Here is a 20,279-nt window from a genome sequence, read left to right on the forward strand (position 1 = left end):
TCAATATTTACTCTATTATATTCTTTATAATTACAATTAAGTAGTATTGTACACATACCCTCACATAATGGTCCACTTCCATAAGGAAAGTCAAACTGTCCTCAGCATAAAGCACAATATGCTTATTTACTTATGACAAGTTTGTCAATGTTCTACATGTGTGGGTTACTGAGAATAATGCACTGCTTTTATATAATGCAATAGGTGTGTACTGATTTCTGGTGGCTGAACTCGAGCTAACTGCTAACTGAAGCTACGTCAATTAGCAATTAGCCTTTATTGCAGCAAAGAGCCATGGGTCGGATTTGAAACTGTGCTGCCGCCACCAAACTCAATCATACTTTTGATATTAAGATTTAGCAGATATATGAATGTAGAATTAGTGGGCATCATATTGACATTAATAAGCCTATGAGAGGGTTAATAATCAGAATGCAGAACATGAAGTGTTTGGCAGATTAGGCGTTTAATAAAAAAACTTGGTTTGAATAGTTTTTGTTGTCATAATTTCAAAGCATGACGGTTTTATACATGTATGTTGATATGATGCACATGTATGCTAATTGGTATTAGTGTTATTGTTGTCTAAGTGCGTGTGTGCTTGTGTCTGAAAGTAGGTCACGGTTTCACGGAGCAACCAAACATCATTCCTGTGGGCGTGGCTTTGAGTGCCGTAGCCAATCCCCTGTCTCCATTCTATGATGGGCGTGTCAGACGTTCTGTGCCCAGAAGTCGAAGCTAACTCGAGTAAACATCTAAGTTAGCTTGTCAGCTAGCTAGCAACTTCTGGTACGTCTTCATCTCTTAATTGTTATACTATCTAATTCAGCTTCTTTAACCATTCAGATGTCGAAAAGTTCGAACATGTAGTTTACAATTTACGGCTTTGGTGATTCATTATTATTATTATTTCCTATTTTAAGAGTGTTAAATATTATCACAGCAAGTTCGATGTTTGGTTAGCATTAGCTAGCTGTAATCAACCTAACTTTCGGTTAGCTCGTTAGCCAAGAAAAAGGGGGTATGTTTGTTTATTTATATTTGCTGTGTCTGCATGATTTCTCCCTCTAGAAATGGCGTCGTTAACGGCGACAGAACCAGCGACATGCCCGAGTGCAATACCAGCAGCAGAGTCCATAGTGCCCGCTTGTATGTTTGCACCGGACCGGGGGTGTGCCGACGATCCATCCGGCGAAGAGGGCTTTGAAGACGGCGACGATATAAACGGCGACGCCGCGGATCATTTAGACTTAAGCAGCAAGGTGGGCCTCGCTGTAAATGTATCTAGTAACGCTATGTTAAAACATGTTGCAGTCAAGCAGCTGTTTGTTTTGATTCGTTAAACGAGATGTGCAGTAACATTACGAAATGCATGTTGCATAAAAGCTGCATTAAGCGCATTTTGTTCTGGCTAAAACACCAAAAAGTGACACGTATGTTGCACTACGTGTGTACGGTGTGTCCACACGTTGCAGTCATTTGTATATTGGTATAAGGAGCAGCCTGGATGTACACAACCACACTTTATGGACTGTTTAGGAGAGCACATTGCATTAAAATATAAGCTATCATTGTGATGACTTGAAGACGCTCATAAAACACCTGTTTGCATTTGTTTGACCTTTCCATATCTCTGTTGTCTCTCACTTTTCAGCTGGTCCTAGTGAGTCCAACAGGGCAACAGTATGATTCATTACTACGACACATGAGGCAGCAGATTGATGAGGGCTGTGGAGAGACGATCTATGTGGTTGGGATGGGCTCAGGTAAGGGAACTAACCTTTAGAGCAACTTAAGGATGAAGTCTTCAATTGTGCATACACTTGGGTCCACCGGACATCATGTAATAGAATGTCAGCTCAGCTTTACACCTTGATCTATAGAGGGATATGATTTGTTATATATATATATATATATATATATATATGTGTGTGTGTGTGTGTGACAAATTAAACATATGTGCTGTGTGTCTGGAGCAATGACATATTCCTGCATGTAGTTGTATTTTGTCTTCCGTACAATAAGATAAGGGAAGTGCATGTGTTACGTGTAGGTTAAAGATAAAAGCTTCCGTTTGATGATTCAGAAGGTAAAGTAAAGTGTGTCGTCTTGGAGGGACCTCTTCCTCAGCCCTCAGCTCTTTGCTGACGCTGTACTGGCCTCTGTAGGCTTTCATGTACGTACACATTATCTGTGGGTGCTTCTACACAGATAATCAGATTCAATATTTAAAAATCTTATCAAGTTAATTAATTACATCAAATATGAATGTTGAAAGATAAATATGACCTAAATCTGATTTTAACTCGCATCCAAAGAGAGCACTATGAAAATGATCTGCCAGCACCCGGGGGAGGGAGAAGCCAAAGCCACCTGTGTGTAGCAGTAGAGCCGTTTGTTTGTTATTTAGTTTTCATTCTGAAAGCCTACACACACACACACACACACACACACAAAACCATGAGGTCTTTTGTTGGCTACCTCACTTATTTGTGTCTGTTACAGCAACATATGTGGCCTGTTGGTAGGTCAAAGTGCATGTGTGAAAGGGTGTCATTTACCCTTAGTCAGCACAGGGAGTGTCACTACTACACCGGTTCATGCCTGTCTGTCTGACTGCTTGGATGAACAGCTGTCTGTCTGGCCCTCTGACCTGCTGCTTGTTTCTGTTTCTCCGTCTGGTATAAACTGACTGCTCTGAGATCAGTGTGAAGGTTGGCAACTTATTCTGCAGACCTAACCCAGTCCGGATTAGTTAATGTTCAGAGTTTTGGATTGAACTGAGCTGAAAGCCCCTTTTCTCTAACTAATTCCTTTGGAAATATAGTCAACAGTCTCTGAGTGAAACTTTATATATGCAAACTTGTTGAGCTTCCAAACTAACTTTATGCATAATCTGAGCAAGGACACTGTTATACACTCGTTCTCCCTCCTCGTTAATCGTCCTGCTTTCTCCTCCCTGTTTAGATGGGGGTGACTACGGTTTGGATGAAAAGGACATGGATGCGTCGGTGGCCACGGTGCGGTCGCTGTGCGAGCAGATCGAGGCTGACCTGATCTTTCTGAGAGAGAGGATGGAAACGGGCGGAAAGATTCGTGACTACCTCATTCGCCGGCGTGTGGGCGAGGAGGATTTCCTGGAAGTCAGGTAACATGAAGAGAAAAGGTTCTCGCAAGGGGAATTAAAATAATGTTTACAGTTGAGTACCCCATGGCGCTATATAGTCCATGTTGACATGTGTGTGTTATGTGGGTTTCATTTATGTTGACGTGGATGTTTGAGAGTTTATAGTTCTGCTGAGGATGCATGTTCAGTTACATCCTCTTGAAATAAAATGGAACAGAAAGAGTCATTAGACCGACAGACGATAAACAAGGTTAATGCTTACTGCTCAATTAAAGCTTTTACAGGCAGACGGATGATGTGTACCCACAAGCACGATAGTGCTGCTTGGGTCAGACGCTTTATGCAACGTCCACCCTGCAAAAATGACTTTTTAGAAAAGTGCACCAGATTGACGCATCTAAAAGAATTCAGGCTGTAGTTTTTTCATATGTATCGCAGACAATGTGTCCGTTTTTCCCGACTTCACTAGCAACATATTTATCTCTGTACTGACTGTAGTTCTCACTCTTCATATTCTCCCTCATCTTGTCTGCAGAGTGGCGGTGGTAGGGAATGTGGACGCGGGGAAGAGCACTCTGCTCGGGGTTTTGACCCATGGTGAGCTGGACAATGGCAGAGGCTTTGCTCGCCAGAAGCTCTTTAGACACAAACATGAAATGGAGAGTGGCAGGACCAGCAGTGTGGGCAATGATATCCTGGGGTTTGACCAGGAGGGAGAGGTGAGCTTCTGCCAATGCTCAGGACTTACTGTATGAGCAATGGATGGCCATGGCAAGTGCACAATGTACAAATGCATAGCCCTTATCCTACGTGTTCCAGTTCTCTCCTTTAATGTAAAGATGTTTTGGACTAATAACCGTTTATCCAAATCAGTGCTTGGAGAGAAGCCAGTGTTTTGAGAGTAACATCTTATTTAATGTTAACGACATAATGAGTTGGCTTTGTTGATTCCTCAACAAGGTCAATAGAACTCCTAAACTTGAACTCTATCTGCAGCGGACATGTTTCCATTCAGATTAGATACCAGCACATTTAACTTTTTAAAAAGCATTTATTTCTCTCTTGGAGTTTCTTTCTTTCACATACTGAGTAAGTCATCTTCTATTCTCTGTGTCTCCTTCTGCGCCTTCAGGTGGTAAACAAGCCAGACAGCCACGGTGGCGGCCTCGACTGGACTAAGATCTGTGAGAAATCCTCAAAGGTCATCACCTTCATTGACCTGGCCGGCCATGAGAAGTACCTCAAGACCACCGTCTTCGGCATGACGGGACACCTGCCGGATTTCTGCATGCTCATGGTAAGAGAGGCGAGAGGGTTGTGTGTGTGTGCAGGTTCACCAGAAACTTATTTCTGATGTAAACATGTTTATTCTGCTTTAAACGTGTTTATTCTGCTTTAAACGTGTTTATTCTGCTGTAAACGTGTTTATTCTGCTTTAAACATGTTTATTCTGCTGTAAACGTGTTTATTCTGCTTTAAACATGTTTATTCTGCTTTAAACGTGTTTATTCTGCTTTAAACATGTTTATTCTGCTGTAACGTGTTTATTCTGCTTTAAATGTGTTTATTCTGCTTTAAACGTGTTTATTCTGCTGTAAACGTGTTTATTCTGCTGTAAATGTGTTTATTCTGCTTTAAACATGTTTATTCTGCTTTAAACATGTTTATTCTGCTGTAAACGTGTTTATTCTGCTGTAAACGTGTTTATTCTGCTTTAAATGTGTTTATTCTGATGTAAACGTGTTTATTCTGCTGTAAACGTGTTATTCTGCTGTAAACGTGTTTATTCTGCTTTAAATGTGTTTATTCTGATGTAAACATGTTATTCCGCTGTAAACGTGTTTATTCTGCTGTAAACGTGTTTATTCCGCTGTAAACATGTTTATTCTGCTTTAAACGTGTTTATTCTGCTGTAAACGTGTTTATTCTGCTGTAAACATGTTTAATCTGCTTTAAACGTGTTTATTCTGCTGTAAACGTGTTTATTCTGCTGTAAACATGTTTATTCTGCTTTAAACGTGTTTATTCTGCTGTAAACGTGTTTATTCTGCTGTAAACATGTTTAATCTGCTTTAAACGTGTTTATTCTGTTGTAAACGTGTTTAATCTGCTTTAAACGTGTTTATTCTGCTGTAAACGTGTTTATTCTGCTTTAAACGTGTTTATTCTGCTTTAAACATGTTTATTCTGATGTAAACGTGTTTATTCCGATGTAAACGTGTTTATTCTGATGTAAAGGTCTTTTAACATGGGTGTCTATGGAGATTGACTCGCTTTTGGAGCCTCAAGTGGACATTCGAGGAACTGCATCTTTTTGGCTCTATCGTGTTGGCTTAATTTTTCAGCACTAGAGTTTGCCGCTTGTTTTAAAGTCAACTCTTCTGCTCCTCCTGTCTCAGGTTGGCAGTAACGCCGGCATCGTTGGCATGACCAAAGAGCACCTGGGTCTGGCTCTAGCCCTGAATGTGCCCGTGTTTGTTGTGGTCACTAAGATAGACATGTGTCCCGCCAACATCCTGCAAGGTAAAGAGACCAACTTAACTATATGTTTAATAACTAGCATCACATAAGAAGTATGTTATTAGTGAGAATAATAAAGGTGTGTGTGTGTGTGTGCGTGTGCGTGTGCGTGTGCAGAGACGCTAAAATTATTGCAGAGGTTATTAAAGTCACCAGGCTGCAGGAAAATCCCTGTGCTGGTCCAGAACAAGGATGATGTCATCGTCACAGCCTCCAACTTCAGCTCTGAGCGGTAAGGCAGAGGGAGAACACACACACAGTTCCATGAGTTTCACATTAAGAGAAGCAGGATTGGGAGTCTTTAAACATCAGTTGAACCCAGTTCTCCCAAACTCAGTTCAAACACGTGAAAAATATATTTTATCCACAGTTAAAATATGTCCACAATGTTTTTCATGATACTGCTGAACAACACCACTGACTGTTGCAGCCTCAGTTTGTATTTCAAGTCCATAATAATGTTGCATTTCTACTTAAACTTTCCTCCTAAGTTTTCAAAATGTCTTATCTTAAGTCTCGCATGGGTTTAGTCCCCATGGGGAACCTGCAGACCCGCCCTCAGGGAGGTCAGGGGTCAGGGCTGTACAACAGCATCCCTTGACGGTCGTGCTCAACGAAGCTTTAGGCTCCGGTCCCAAGTTGTCATTTCTGTAATACCCGCGTTAGAGGGTCATGCTCTTCTCCTCTGACTTCCTCCATCTCTGCAGGATGTGTCCCATTTTCCAAATCTCCAACGTGACGGGCGAGAACATGGACCTTCTGAAGATGTTCCTCAACCTCCTCTCCTCGAGAACCAACTTCAACAACGACGAGCCTGCGGAGTTCCAAATAGACGACACGTACTCCGTACCGGTATGGACTAAAATGCACTGTTTCCCTTTTAGCTTCTGGTTCCTGAAAGTGGCTTCCAACAGGGACAACCGGGCCACAACATTCTGCACTCTCACGTTTAGAATCTTAATGTACAAACATGATTCGTAGACACCTCTACACTCTGAATACAGAAGTATGTGAGCGTTGATCGTCTCTCTGCAGGGCGTGGGCACAGTAGTTTCAGGGACTACGTTACGTGGAATGATACGACTCAACGACACACTGCTGTTGGGCCCAGACCCGCTGGGAACTTTCATCCCCATCGCGGTGAAATCCATCCACCGCAAGAGGATGCCTGTGAAAGAGGTGCGCGGTGGACAGACGGCGTCCTTTGCCCTCAAAAAGGTTTGTGTGGAGAACAAACGACTGCAGTCAGGAAACACGTGGATGCTTTTCACATCTTGTAGAATATGTAATATGCGTATGGATCAGTTTTATAATGCAAATGTTTGTTTAGGTCGTGTTCTGTCTCAGCTTCGTCGCTTCCCAGACTGACGTCTCCTCTTTGTGTGTCCTCAGATCAAACGTTCGTCTATAAGGAAAGGCATGGTGATGGTTTCCCCGAAGTTGATGCCGCAGGCCACCTGGGAGTTTGAGGCTGAGATTTTGGTTCTTCACCACCCGACCACGATATCCCCGAGATACCAGGCCATGGGTTGGTTCCCCTTGCACCAGTGTCTGCAGCTTCTGTGTTGTCTTTGCTTTGATTGGCCTTCACGGTCACCCTGAAACACTGAAGAGTAACTGGGTCCCTCTCTCTCTCCATCACCAGTCCACTGTGGCAGCATCAGGCAGACGGCCACCATCCTCACCATGAACAAAGACTGTCTGCGGACGGGGGACAAGGCCACCGTCCACTTCCGCTTCATTAAGACTCCGGAGTACCTGCACTGTGACCACAAACTGGTGTTCAGGGAAGGGCGCACCAAAGCGGTCGGCACCATCACTAAGGTACGGGGGCTCACGGCACCCGCTGTGTTTCAGTGCAGACATGGGAGCTCATAAGTGAACCTTTACAAACTGCTCATTCCAGCTTCTCCAAGCCGTGAACACCCAGGCAGCTAAAGCCCAGCAGTCCAAGATGCTGGCCAGTAAGAAGACTTTTAAAGAGGGCATAGGAGCCAATGAGGAGGCTGGATCCACCGCGCGACCGCCGAGTCCCAACGCAGCGCAGCTACCAGTGAGTAGATCCTGACTGAGCCTTTAGACTGTGCAATGTGTCCAGGGCGGCGTTTTCCAATCCAGTCGTCAGCATCATTATGAATGCAGGATTACCCATGATTCAAAGTGTTGTTGATTACTACAACACCTCTAGAGTTGAGTTGCCCTACGCTGCTCCTGTTGGGATATTTCTTTGCAACAAACTTTAAACTTTAAAGCGTTTACTCGTTTCCTTTTCTTCCTGCTTTTGACTCTGTAATGTCTCTCTTCCCTTTCTGCGGCCCATAATGTTCTGCGTTCATCTCCCCGCATCTCATTAACTCCTCATTTCCCTCCTCTCTGCCCTTCTTGACTTTTCCTTCAACTTTAACACTTTGCTGTTGTGCTTCCATCTCTCTTGCGTTCCCTCTCCCTGTCTTGGCTGCGTCAGACAGAGGAGGAGGCTCTGTGTAAAGATGGCAACAAAGAGAACAAGGTAAAGATGTTCGGGGGTCCGGATGACGCCTTCGTCTTCTTAAGCTTTGGATGTTGTTGTGTTGTTGGTTTCACTTTCTACACCTGAGCATGCATACTTCAGTGTTGGGTTAGGGTTAGTGCTGGACTAGCAGGGTTTCTGCGAGCGTATTGTAAACCTGACGGCCGTGTCGTCGTCACATAAACTGTACCAACAAGTTCTCTGGTAGAAACCCTGAGAAGTTACTGAGCGGAAACCGTTGAACTTTGTGCTCCGTTGTTGTTCCCTGTTGGCGCTTAGATCTTACTCTACACTAACGAAGTGTTCTCCCCGGTCACGTGTTTAGCAATTCAAAGCTAACACGCATTTTAAACAAAAAGGTATCAGGACCTGCGATCAATTACAAGAACAATTTTCCATATGACAACCAAACCTTCTATTGAAGGCAACACTTGTACAAGACACAGGACAAAAGGTGTAGTAGTATAATAATGATTATATGATGTCTTGTAAACTCTTTACCTGTTTTAAATTCCAAAACACGCATGAGACACTTCCTGTTCCTGTTAACATCTGGCTGACGGTGGTGTTCCTGTCTGTCTGCAGCTCAAGTCGGGAGGTGGAGGACGCCGGAGAGGCGGTCAGAGACACCGAGGGAAAGGCCTGAACGCTGCAACAATCTCTACAGCGGTGCCTGCAGGAGCAGCGGGCACCGCCTAAAGCACGTCATCTCATCTCTCTCCGCTCCTCCTCGGGGAGGGGAAGCGACTACACGCCCCTCAACGCACATTTTCTTTACTATAAAAAGAGAATTCAAAGATTTTCATCATGAAAGAGTGATTTTTTCCCCCCTCCACATTAAGACCTTTTAAATCTTTATTGGTGTCATCTGTGGGCTGCTGAAGATGTTGAGGTTTTATTTAGTTTGAGTTGTTTTGCAGTCGTCAACAATATCTAACCTTTTCTATTTTAAGAGACGTTTTGGGCGCGTCCATCTCGTTTGTAATCGTAACTTATTTCATAGCATTAACTGTTTTCCTCGGCCAGCAGAGGCGTCGGTCACTTTCCCTTCCTCCACTGTCTCCACCCTCAATTTAAATGTTCTCATGTTCTCCTCTTGTGTTCACCTCCAGCTGACTTTCATTAACGCACCAGGGTGGATCCTCCACTCAGTGGACTGTGTTCAGTAGTTTTACATTGAGCCTGAGTTTGAGTTCACATTAAGAGTTGATCATCAAACATCTGGCATCTTCATGGCCTACGTTTAATCCTGCCAGAGAAGAAGTCACGTTATCAGTTCGCTTCCTTTTTACAACCAACGTTGCAGTTGAGCCGAGAGGGAAGCCACACCTTGTCCCCCCCCCCCCCCCAAAGTAATGTCAAGTGTCAAAGCGGCGTCACATGTGACGATGACACACTTGTGAGCTCACCTACTTAGTTTGTCTTTCTTCCATGTTGATGCACAGCAACGACTCGTTCAGTGGTGCTTCACACCTTAAATGTCAAAAGCCAAGGAAGAACATATTTAATCCACTCACGAAGAGATGCGACGCGAACGCCACATCATGTCTTTGTTCTGCAGCCGCATTCTGATCCATATGGACCATATTTCAAAGCGTCAAGGGTCAAACCCGTGTGTGTGTGTGTGTGTGTGTGTGTGTGTGAGAGTGTGTGTGAGAGAGAGAGACGCAGGAAGTCAATGTTTTCATGTGACCCGAGAAAACTAAATAAAGTTTTGGTCCATACTGTATGAATAACTTACAGATGTTTTTATATGATGAGTCTGCAGCAGTCAATCATCCAGATAAACGGAGTGATGGTTTGTGTTATTCCTCTCGGATTAACACAAACCATCGAGGACGTCAAGCTAAACTCTCTTTGTTGTAACGGACGACTTCAACCTTTTGTTTGCGTTTCCCCGCTGGTTTTCTAAAGCTGTTCGATGGTCCTCCTCCCAGTTGTGAGTTTTTGTAGTGAAGGTAACTAAACGGCGGTGTTGGGTCTCTGTCCACTTCCATACTGTGATGGTCACTCTGCTCCCAGAGCGTCATCTGATCAAAGATCACAATCCTGCTGAACTGCCAGGATGTTAGACCTTAACAATTGTTTTATGACGTTTGTTTGTACAGAAATACAACGTTGTGCAGAAGAAGTAAGGATTAAAAAAAAGAAAAAGATGCCATTTAAATTAAGTGGTGCCAGTTTGTGTTGTAAATCCTTTTAAATAAAGATGTTATAAACAAGTGACGTGTGGGTTTAACTTTTTACATTTAAGCTTGATTCTGTGTCAAAGATAATTACCAGACAAACTGGAGGAAGTTTAAGCTTTATTATGCAGATGACATCATAATGTTTACATGAGGCTGCTTTGGACTGTTATACAATATACAGGTATACAATACACAATATACAATACACAATATACAATACACAATATACAATATACAGGTATAAAAACAATCTAAACAAAATGTCATGAAGTCATTCGGAACAAATTGATTGACTAAGAAAAACTGATAGATTTCATAAAACTTAACAAACGGGTTTGTTGATGAAACGGGAAGACTCTGAAGAATGTGTAGCAAAGGGAGTAAACCAGCTGAAGGGCCACAGGGGCCCCTTGTAGATCTCATGCTTTCAACTCTGAGAGTTTAAAACAAGAGTGGTGATGAACGTGGTTTCAGGGGGTCGTTAAGTACGGCACAGATACAGATACGAGGCATGATCTCCAATGTTATTTATACTATTTTAATTCTGCTATTTTTGTAATGTTAAAGCCTCACATTGGCAGCGTATTGACAGTTTTGTGGATTATCACCAGCAGGAAGTCGCCGAGTGAGATTTTAAATGGCTTTTACAACAACGCTCACACAACCACTGCGGGACACCCCGCACGGCGGCCCGCTATTAATGGCGAGGCTTTTCAATCAAATTGGTTCAATAGTTCAGAAAGAGTCACCCTTCCAGTCATAATTGTTTTTCAAACGCCCGATGGCCTTAATATGGTCGTCTGTAACAACTGATTGCTTTGGTAGCATTTCAATCAAAGTCTCCGTCTGCCGTCAGCTCACAAAGAGTTCGCTCGCAGAACAATGGAAATAGGAATGTTCCTCGATGCAGAGCCGGAGATCAATGAGTGACTTGATGAATGTAAGTCGGGGCGTTTTAAGGTTCCACTCTTAACAATTCATGAACGTATTAGAAACAATCCCTTTCAAAAGCAGTCATAGCGAACACACAACGGGAAACGGGCAATAAACAAACGCAAACGAGATCATCACGAGATCATCACCAGGTCAGCCGAGCGAACGCTGTGAAGACGCGCAGAGTCAGTGTTTCATCTGAAGCTTGACGTGAAGGGATCCATTATCACTTTACTGGGGATTCAGAGAGGGGGGGATGCAATCCAACCTGTGCGGGAGAACCGTTTTATTGGATGGGTCCAATGCCACCCGTCTCTCAGTTTAGTAGCCGAGCACTTACTCTTCCCCGGATCACCTCGTGTCGATCACCCTTCAGTCTGTTGCCCACTAACGGGCCTTTGTGTGAGAGAGCTAGCATGCTAATGTTAGCCTATTCCCCGGGTACCTGTCCGATCCATTCCACGCTCCATACGCGAGCTCAATAAAATGGATCAGCACACATTTTGTCCAAGACACTATTTGTTCAACTCTGACTTCAAGGTGTACAGCGTCACGAAGAAGCCAATTAGCTGGTGCGGAGGAGAGCGTTGATGAGCGTTGATGAGCGTTGATGAGCGTTGAGCGTTGATGAGCGTTGATGAGCGTTGATGAGCGTTGAGCGTTGATGAGCGTTGATGAGCGTTGATGAGCTGAAATGTTTTCATCAGCTTTGCAGGAAAAGCACGACAAGAAGGAAGACTCCACATACCTGCACTGTCTTTGGCAAAAACGGTGAAATATTGATTTCTACTGTATCATAATAATGGATCATTTTCCTTGAAGTTGTCCGCACGATGTTTGCAGCTGCATATCAGCAGAACAATTACATTTGGATGCATTTAACCCAAAATCCAAACGTAGACGACTTCAACCAATCAACCCCTGTGTTTGAATATAACGATATAAATCAATGAGACTTTACAGATATCAGTGGAAACTAAGTATGTGATTAGTTGCCAGAGCGATGAGCTGCACATATAAAGCAACAAACTTACTTTTGCATTAATAAAACAAAGAATATTATTATTGATCTCATCTCTAAACTGAGTAACGGTTTTTGTTTTAGCTGCAGGAACTTTGCAGCAGATTAAACTTTGTGGCAACTTTCTATTAAATGGCCTCGACGTTTTATTGATTTTTAAAAACCTTTTTTAAAAATCATGTACGAGGGAAACATTTAAATAAAAACATATTCTGCTGTGACTTTGTGTCTTTTTTATGAAATGCTATAATATAAAGTGTTTCATGACTTCATCTACTTCTTGATATTTAATGAATGTGTTTACGACACAAGACATACGATGACTTTATTTGGACATTTTATGACATTTTTATAACATACTGTGACTTTTTCTCTTTTTAAGAATGAATTTTTTTCTGCGCTCTTGTTCCTAATGACAGACAGGAAAGGGGACCCCCCCCCGTGTTTTTGACGTACTATACTATGTAGTAATACGCAGTTATTATTGGCCTACGACCAGAAAACCAAGTGAAATTTCCTCAATAGTTTGACCCATAAATGAAACCTGCAGATTTGTAAACAGTTCTGTATTTATTACATGCTTAAATATTGTTGTCTCTCAAACTCGTTCATACTCCATCACTGAAACAGCACGCAGAACGCTTTGTGTGTAATTACTCACCGTTAAATGTCAGTAACTGTAGTAAGTTCATTGGAAATAAAACGACTCTTAGCTCATAACCAGAAGATCACTTTTACTTTGACGTGATGTGGAGAAGAGAAGCCGTCTGAGTGTTGAGTGCTGGCTCTTTCAGTTCTCTGTAGATATATGAATGTTTGTGGGATATTGTCTCATTAGCTTGTTTAATCTAAGAGAATATCAAATCTTAAACAGACTGAGCATTGATCGATTGTCTCATATCAGCTGTGGTTGTCGATCCATCTGTTCCATAATGGGGTCACTTTTTATGTGAGTTACTAGATTGTCAGATAGTAAATATATTACTTAAATATAGTAAAAACAACACATCCTCAGGCCTAATCTGACAAAACGACTTATGTGGCCGTTTTATTATCGTTGTGAAGGTCTTGATTAGGTTTAAGCAGTAAAACTACTCGGTTAGTTTCAGGAAAAGATTGTGTTTTGGGTTCAAATACAGTAAAAACAGGACGTGTACTTACTAACGTAGTAACATAGTTATGTACTGTAACTTTAAACAAGTGGTAATTACGTTATATTGGTAACAACAGATACAGAAGACGTTGGATTAGGACCCCTGGTGACTCCGAGCACAGCTAAAGTAAGCTAGCTCCTTCAACACATTGATACTTATTACTTGATTATTCACTTGACTCCATCTATGGAGGATTAAGTTCTGGCTCGTAGTCTTTATATGACAAACAATCTGCCGGGGGAAGAGCAGGAGGGAAGAGGAGCCAACTGTGGTCTGCACGTTACGGAGAGGAAGAGGAGACGGACAGATGGAGAGAAACAGGCTGGCAGGAGAACAGGTTGAGGAAATACTGTCAGCATCCAACACATGGAGAACAATTATCTCAGGCGGTTCAGGAGAAGCTCTGGTGTTAGTTTCAACACTTTCAGTAAGTGATTCATCTGTAAGTGATTCATCTGTAAGTGATTCATCTGTAAGTGATTCATCTGTAAGTGATTCATCTGTTGTAAATATCCGTTAGTTTCTCCAGAGAAGACAAAGGCTACCTGTACACATTTAGTTAGTATTAATAGTGACATGTTCAAATCTCAGCAAAATATTATCACAACTGAAATGACATTTTGTTTAAAACTGCAGCACTTATATATTCAACACATTAATATACACTCCACCAGGTTAATTATTACGATTCTTATTTTACCCTTGAAAATCAAGGGAAAGAAAAAGGTTTTGAAGATGCGTTTAGGGACCTTTATCAAGCTCCGTTGACAATCAATGAAATCGTATTGTGTGATCCCTGAACACATCGTGACGACACAAAGAACTCTTCTTCTTTGTTCTTTAAAAGAAAAGGAGAGAAACTTTTCAGATGTGTTTTATGTTGGCTAATAGTGCTAAGACTTTAGGGATTATGCTTTTCAATCTCTGAGAAATATATCCTTTAATGTTAAGCCGATGCTTCGCGTCAGTCGATAAAGCTAAATTTGCTGATTTGGGAGGAACGGCCAATGAAAGGGATAAAGCTGGTGAAGTGAGCGGCTCAGCACAAAAAGCCCGTCAGAGTCACATTCACACAGTCAAGGACAGAAACTTTACCAGAGAAGCATTTATTCACTTTCAGCAGATTTATTGTGAAGTCGAGTCGTCCGGACTTGAAAAGCTGCTAAATTTAAGATGAATTTCATGCTTGGATTTCACTTAGTGACCCGAGACAGATTACATGTTAAGTTTTGCCACAAAATAGCAACACTTTCTAAACAAAGCTTGGAGACAGACGGAGCAGGAAGTGGAAGTTAAATCAGGATTGTATCAACATCTCTGTCATGTGACGATTGTGCCTTTACATCTATACCTTCCCTTTGTCTTTAAGACAATTTGCAACATCCTGGTTCTTCACTTTATATACGCCTTAAAGACACGGCCTGTCATACTTTAAATAATCCACGCTGCTCTGAGCTGTTGGCCTGACTGTCTGACATCTTTGTCCTCATGAAGACTCCTGCGTATGTCTGCTGTGTGTGTCGTCCTCTAGTTGTGTTTGTAGTCTTGATATTTACGTTTAACTGACTGATGATCTTAAAAGACTGGAGCTGCAGAGTTTCTTCATTTGCATCCATTTAAATTCTAAATGATGTTCAAACATTTTGACGCAAAGAGATTCAGGATTAAACTGTCAGGTGCTTTATCTTAATAAATAAAGATTCAAGTATTTCCCCCGCAGCTCTTTTGGCTGTTAACCAAAACTGTGTAACTCGAGTGGATCGAGTACATCCTCCTAATATAACCCTTAACAATGTGCACTCTTAATGTCTCTCGACCACGAGCCTGAAAGCAAACACACATTTTATTCTTGTGCCAATCAGGTGTCGCTTGGCCAGCAGGTGTCAGCGTTGCGTAAGGATGCGTTCAGGCGCAGCTGCATGAGAACGCAGCCGCTCACATCTCATCAGTATTTGCCAGAGTGCTCGAGCGTCCCGGCACCAGACTGGCATGTTGCCATGGAATAGTATTATATGCAGTAAAGCTGATACTGTAAAGGCAGCTGCTGAATATAGAACTTTGTAAATGTGTGTGCTGTTTCCAAAACAGAGAGTCACGGGGGAGGGAGGTAGAAAGGGAAGTTGTCTGTTGTATTTATGGTGCTTCATTAGGTGAGGGCGGCTCCTACTTTTGGCCGTATTTCTCCCTGATTCAGCTGTTATCGTCCCCGCCGGCTGCACACACACACACACACACACACACACACACACACACACACACACACACACACACACACACACATACACACACACACACACACACACACACACACACACACACACACACACACACACACACACACACACACACACATACACACACACACACACACACACACACACACACACACACACACACACACACACACACACACACACTCTCTCCTCTGTTTTTCCGCTCCAGCCTGCTGTCTGTCTCCTCTCATCCACAGAGAGGGCCAAGAGGAGCTGGACACACCAGCCAAGATGTGACTCTGCATCCAACTCTCAGTAAATCTGAGCCAAAGTCTGAATCTCTTACTTTCTGTCTCTTCTTCTGCCGCATCTGTCAGCGTGTGTGTCCCTTCTTGCCAAGATGTCAAGTGTTCTGTACTTTCTTCCAGGACCACTGCACAGTTTATCTTAACGTCCACTGAATCTGACCACAAGCATTTGATATTTCACACTCATGGTCTCAGAGGAAGCAGAACCCTACTTTCCTGCACTGTTAGTCAATTTAATGAAATATTTTGAAGGTGTTGGATGTATTTCCACGAGCTCTGGTGCAGATATCCATGGTGGTATGAACCCGAATGTCTTGAGTGATTCCTTGACATCCATATGTACAACAATCTACATGGCTTCACATTTCGAATGAGCCAATGCAAATATTATTCACTATATTCAGAATATAGTGATCTGAAGAAGCACAGCACTGCTAATAATTCAGTCTCTTTCTCTTGGATGGAGAAGCAACGGGTTGACATCCAGAGCTCCTGCTGTGTCTCCAACACACTTAAGTTCTCACTGCAGCTTCTAAGATGGCGGCAGGTGTCTGTTGAGCGCTGGCAGCAGCGTTAGTCGATGTTAACAGCCTTTAGTCAACATCCTTTTATTACATATGTGTTGTATTATGAGTATTGAATATATATTAAAACTTAGGGCTTATAATACAGGACTGTTGGTCCACACACAGATGCATGTCATGATATTATTGGGTGGAATTGGTTGGTAGTAGCTCATTGGATTTTAATATAAATATATGAATACGTTGATTTCTTTGTTGTTATTTCTGGCTGTCAAAGTTAACGTGCTAATAACACAGATTCACCACCTTGACCCGATGAACAGAGGCTGATCTCTGCAGAACATCCTGCAGCAGCTCTCAGCTCACATGGATGAAGGTAAAGATAAGTGTTGGGCAAAGATAAATGATTCAATCATGCAATTAATCTTGATTAGATATTTTAACCGATTAACAGCCCTAATTATTTTGAGCGTATATTGTTAAATATGTTTATAATATGAGCAGGGATATGATGTAATGAGGTTCATGTCTCTGTTAGACTCACATGTACAGAACATGAGAGAGCTCAGATGTTTGAACATGAAGTGAGAATTGATCACATGTTTTGAGTTTTTTATTGCTGCACTTGATGAAGTTGCTCCAATGAAGGACACTCTAATTTAAGAGAAGTGCACACAGGATGACCTCTGAGATTTTAGTGCTTATTAGAGAAGATTAACATTTTAGAAAGTTTAAGAATGTTTCAATTGACTATAATTTAAAAGAGAAATGAAGGACAAAGGAAAGTAGAGCACAAATAGAGAGAGAGAGAGAGAGAGAGAGAGAGAGAGAGAGAGAGAGAGAGAGAGAGAGAGACAGGAGGAGAGAGACAAGAGGAGAGAGACAAGAGGAGAGAGAGACAAGAGGAGAGAGACAAGAGGAGAGAGAGACATGAGGAGAGAGACATGAGGAGAGAGACAAGAGGAGAGAGAGACATGAGGAGAGAGACAAGTGAAGAGAGACATGAGGAGGGAGACAAGAGGAGAGAGACAAGAGGAGAGAGACAAGAGGAGAGAGACAAGAGGAGAGAGAGACAAGAGGAGAGAGAGACAAGAGGAGAGAGACAAGAGGAGAGAGACAAGAGGAGAGAGAGACATGAGGAGAGAGAGACATGAGGAGAGAGACAAGAGGAGAGAGACAAGTGAAGAGAGACAAGAGGAGAGAGAGACAAGAGGAGAGAGAGACATGAGGAGAGGGACGTGAGGAGAGAGACAAGAGGAGAGAGACAAGAGGAGAGAGACAAGAGGAGAGAGACAAGAGGAGAGAGACAAGAGGAGAGAGACAAGAGGAGAGAGAGACAAGAGGAGAGAGACCAAGAGGAGAGAGACAAGTGAAGAGAGACAAGAGGAGAGAGAGACATGAGGAGAGAGACAAGAGGAGAGAGACAAGAGGAGAGAGACAAGAGGAGAGAGAGACAAGAGGAGAGAGACAAGAGGAGAGAGACAAGTGAAGAGAGACAAGAGGAGAGAGAGACATGAGGAGAGAGACAAGAGGAGAGAGACGTGAGGAGAGAGACAAGAGGAAAGAGACAAGAGGAGAGAGAGACATGAGGAGAGAGACAAGAGGAGAGAGATAAGAGGAGAGACAAGAGGAGAGAGAGACATGAGGAGAGAGAGACATGAGGAGAGAGACAAGAGGAGAGAGACATGGGGAGAGAGATAAGAGGAGAGAGACAAGAGGAGAGAGAGACATGAGGAGAGAGACAAGAGGAGAGAGATAAGAGGAGAGAGACAAGAGGAGAGAGAGACATGAGGAGAGAGACAAGAGGAGAGAGATAAGAGGAGAGACAAGAGGAGAGAGAGACATGAGGAGAGAGACAAGAGGAGAGAGATAAGAGGAGAGAGACAAGATGAGAGAGACAAGAGGAGAGAGAGACATGAGGAGAGAGACAAGAGGAGAGAAACAAGAGGAGAGAGAGACATGAGGAGAGAGACAAGAGGAGAGAGACAAGAGGAGAGAGACACGAGGAGAGAGACAAGAGGAGAGAGACAAGAGGAGAGAGACAAGAGGAGAGAGACACGAGGAGAGAGACAAGAGGAGAGAGACACGAGGAGAGAGACAAGAGGAGAGAGACAAGAGGAGAGAGACAAGAGGAGAGAGACAAGAGGAGAGAGACAAGAGGAGAGAGACAAGAGGAGAGAGACAAGAGGAGAGAGACACGAGGAGAGAGACATGAGGAGAGAGACAAGAGGAGAGAGATAAGAGGAGAGAGACATGGGGAGAGAGATAAGAGGAGAGAGACAAGAGGAGAGAGAGACATGAGGAGAGAGACAAGAGGAGAGAGATAAGAGGAGAGAGACAAGAGGAGAGAGACAAGAGGAGAGAGAGACAAGAGGAGAGAGAGACAAGAGGAGAGAGACAAGAGGAGAGAGACAAGAGGAGAGAGAGACATGAGGAGAGAGAGACATGAGGAGAGAGACATGGGGAGAGAGATAAGAGGAGAGAGACATGGGGAGAGAGATAAGAGGAGAGAGACAAGAGGAGAGAGAGACATGAGGAGAGAGACAAGAGGAGAGAGATAAGAGGAGAGAGACAAGACGAGAGAGACAAGAGGAGAGAGACATGAGGAGAGAAACAAGAGGAGAGAGAGACAAGAGGAGAGAGATAAGAGGAGAGAGACAAGACGAGAGAGACAAGAGGAGAGAGAGAGACAAGAGGAGAGAGACAAGAGGAGAGAGAGAGACATGAGGAGAGAGACAAGAGGAGAGAGAGACAAGAGGAGAGAGACAAGCGGAGAGAGAGAAGAGGAGAGAGACAAGAGGAGAGAGAGACAAGAGGAGAGAGACAAGAGGAGAGAGAGAGACACGAGGAGAGAGACAAGAGGAGAGAGAGAGACAAGAAGAGAGAGACAAAAGGAGACAGAGAGACAAGAGAAGATAGACACAAGAGGAGAGAGAGACAAGAGGAGAGAGAAAAGAGGAGAGAGACATGAGGAGAGAGACAAGAGGAGAGAGACACAAGAAGAGAGCGACACAAGAGGAGAGAGACATGAGGAGAGAGACAAGAGGAGAGAGATAAGAGGAGAGAGACAAGAGGAGAGAGACAAGAGGAGAGAGACAAGAGGAGAGAGACAAGAGGAGAGAGACAAGAGGAGAGAGATAAGAGGAGAGAGACAAGAGGAGAGAGACATGAGGAGAGAGACAAGAAGAGAGAGACAAAAGGAGACAGAGAGACAAGAGAAGATAGACACAAGAGGAGAGAGAGACAAGAGGAGAGAGAAAAGAGGAGAGAGACATGAGGAGAGAGACAAGAGGAGAGAGACACAAGAAGAGAGCGACACAAGAGGAGAGAGACATGAGGAGAGAGACAAGAGGAGAGAGATAAGAGGAGAGAGACAAGACGAGAGAGACAAGAGGAGAGAGACAAAAGGAGACAGAGAGACAAGAGAAGATAGACACAAGAGGAGAGAGAGACAAGAGGAGAGAGAAAAGAGGAGAGAGAGACAAAGGAGAGAGACAAAAGGAGAGAGAGACAAGAGGAGAGAGAGAGACAAAAGGAGAGAGAGACAAGAGGAGAGAGAGAGACAAGAGGAGATAGAGAGAGACAAGAGGAGAGAAAGACAAGAGGAGATAGAGAGAGACAAGAGGAGAGAGAGACAAGAGGAGAGAGAGAGACAAGAGGAGATAGAGAGAGACAAGAGGAGAGAGAGAGACAAGAGGAGAGAGAGACAAGAGGAGCTAGAGAGAGACAAGAGGAGAGAGAGACAAGAGGAGATAGAGAGAGACAAGAGGAGAGAGAGAGA

The 20,279-nt window shown here is 43.2% G+C and overlaps 2 protein-coding genes across 3 annotated transcripts in view; one reads left to right on the forward strand and one right to left on the reverse strand.

The window, feature by feature from the left end:
* Positions 1-20,279, reverse strand: part of LOC115005492 (beta-galactoside-binding lectin-like) — a 37,141-nt gene that overhangs the window by 4,649 nt on the left and 12,213 nt on the right. The gene's annotated exons all lie outside the window — the stretch shown is intronic.
* LOC115005491 (GTP-binding protein 1-like) lies at positions 656-10,378 on the forward strand. 2 transcript variants are annotated; one of them, XM_029427337.1, is made up of 15 exons: positions 656-789; positions 1,072-1,262; positions 1,655-1,766; positions 2,968-3,148; positions 3,663-3,846; positions 4,260-4,424; positions 5,527-5,650; positions 5,765-5,879; positions 6,355-6,499; positions 6,683-6,865; positions 7,040-7,175; positions 7,293-7,471; positions 7,554-7,700; positions 8,112-8,156; positions 8,742-10,378. In XM_029427337.1, the coding sequence occupies exons 2-15, from the start codon at positions 1,074-1,076 to the stop codon at positions 8,853-8,855; spliced, it is 2,019 nt and encodes a 672-aa protein (XP_029283197.1). In that variant the 5' UTR covers positions 656-789; positions 1,072-1,073; the 3' UTR covers positions 8,856-10,378. The 2 variants fall into 2 exon arrangements, with proteins under 2 accessions (XP_029283197.1, XP_029283199.1); XM_029427339.1 differs by lacking the exon at positions 8,112-8,156.

This window comes from Cottoperca gobio, unplaced genomic scaffold, assembly GCF_900634415.1.
Source record: "Cottoperca gobio unplaced genomic scaffold, fCotGob3.1 fCotGob3_30arrow_ctg1, whole genome shotgun sequence".
Taxonomy (NCBI): Eukaryota; Metazoa; Chordata; class Actinopteri; order Perciformes; family Bovichtidae; genus Cottoperca; species Cottoperca gobio.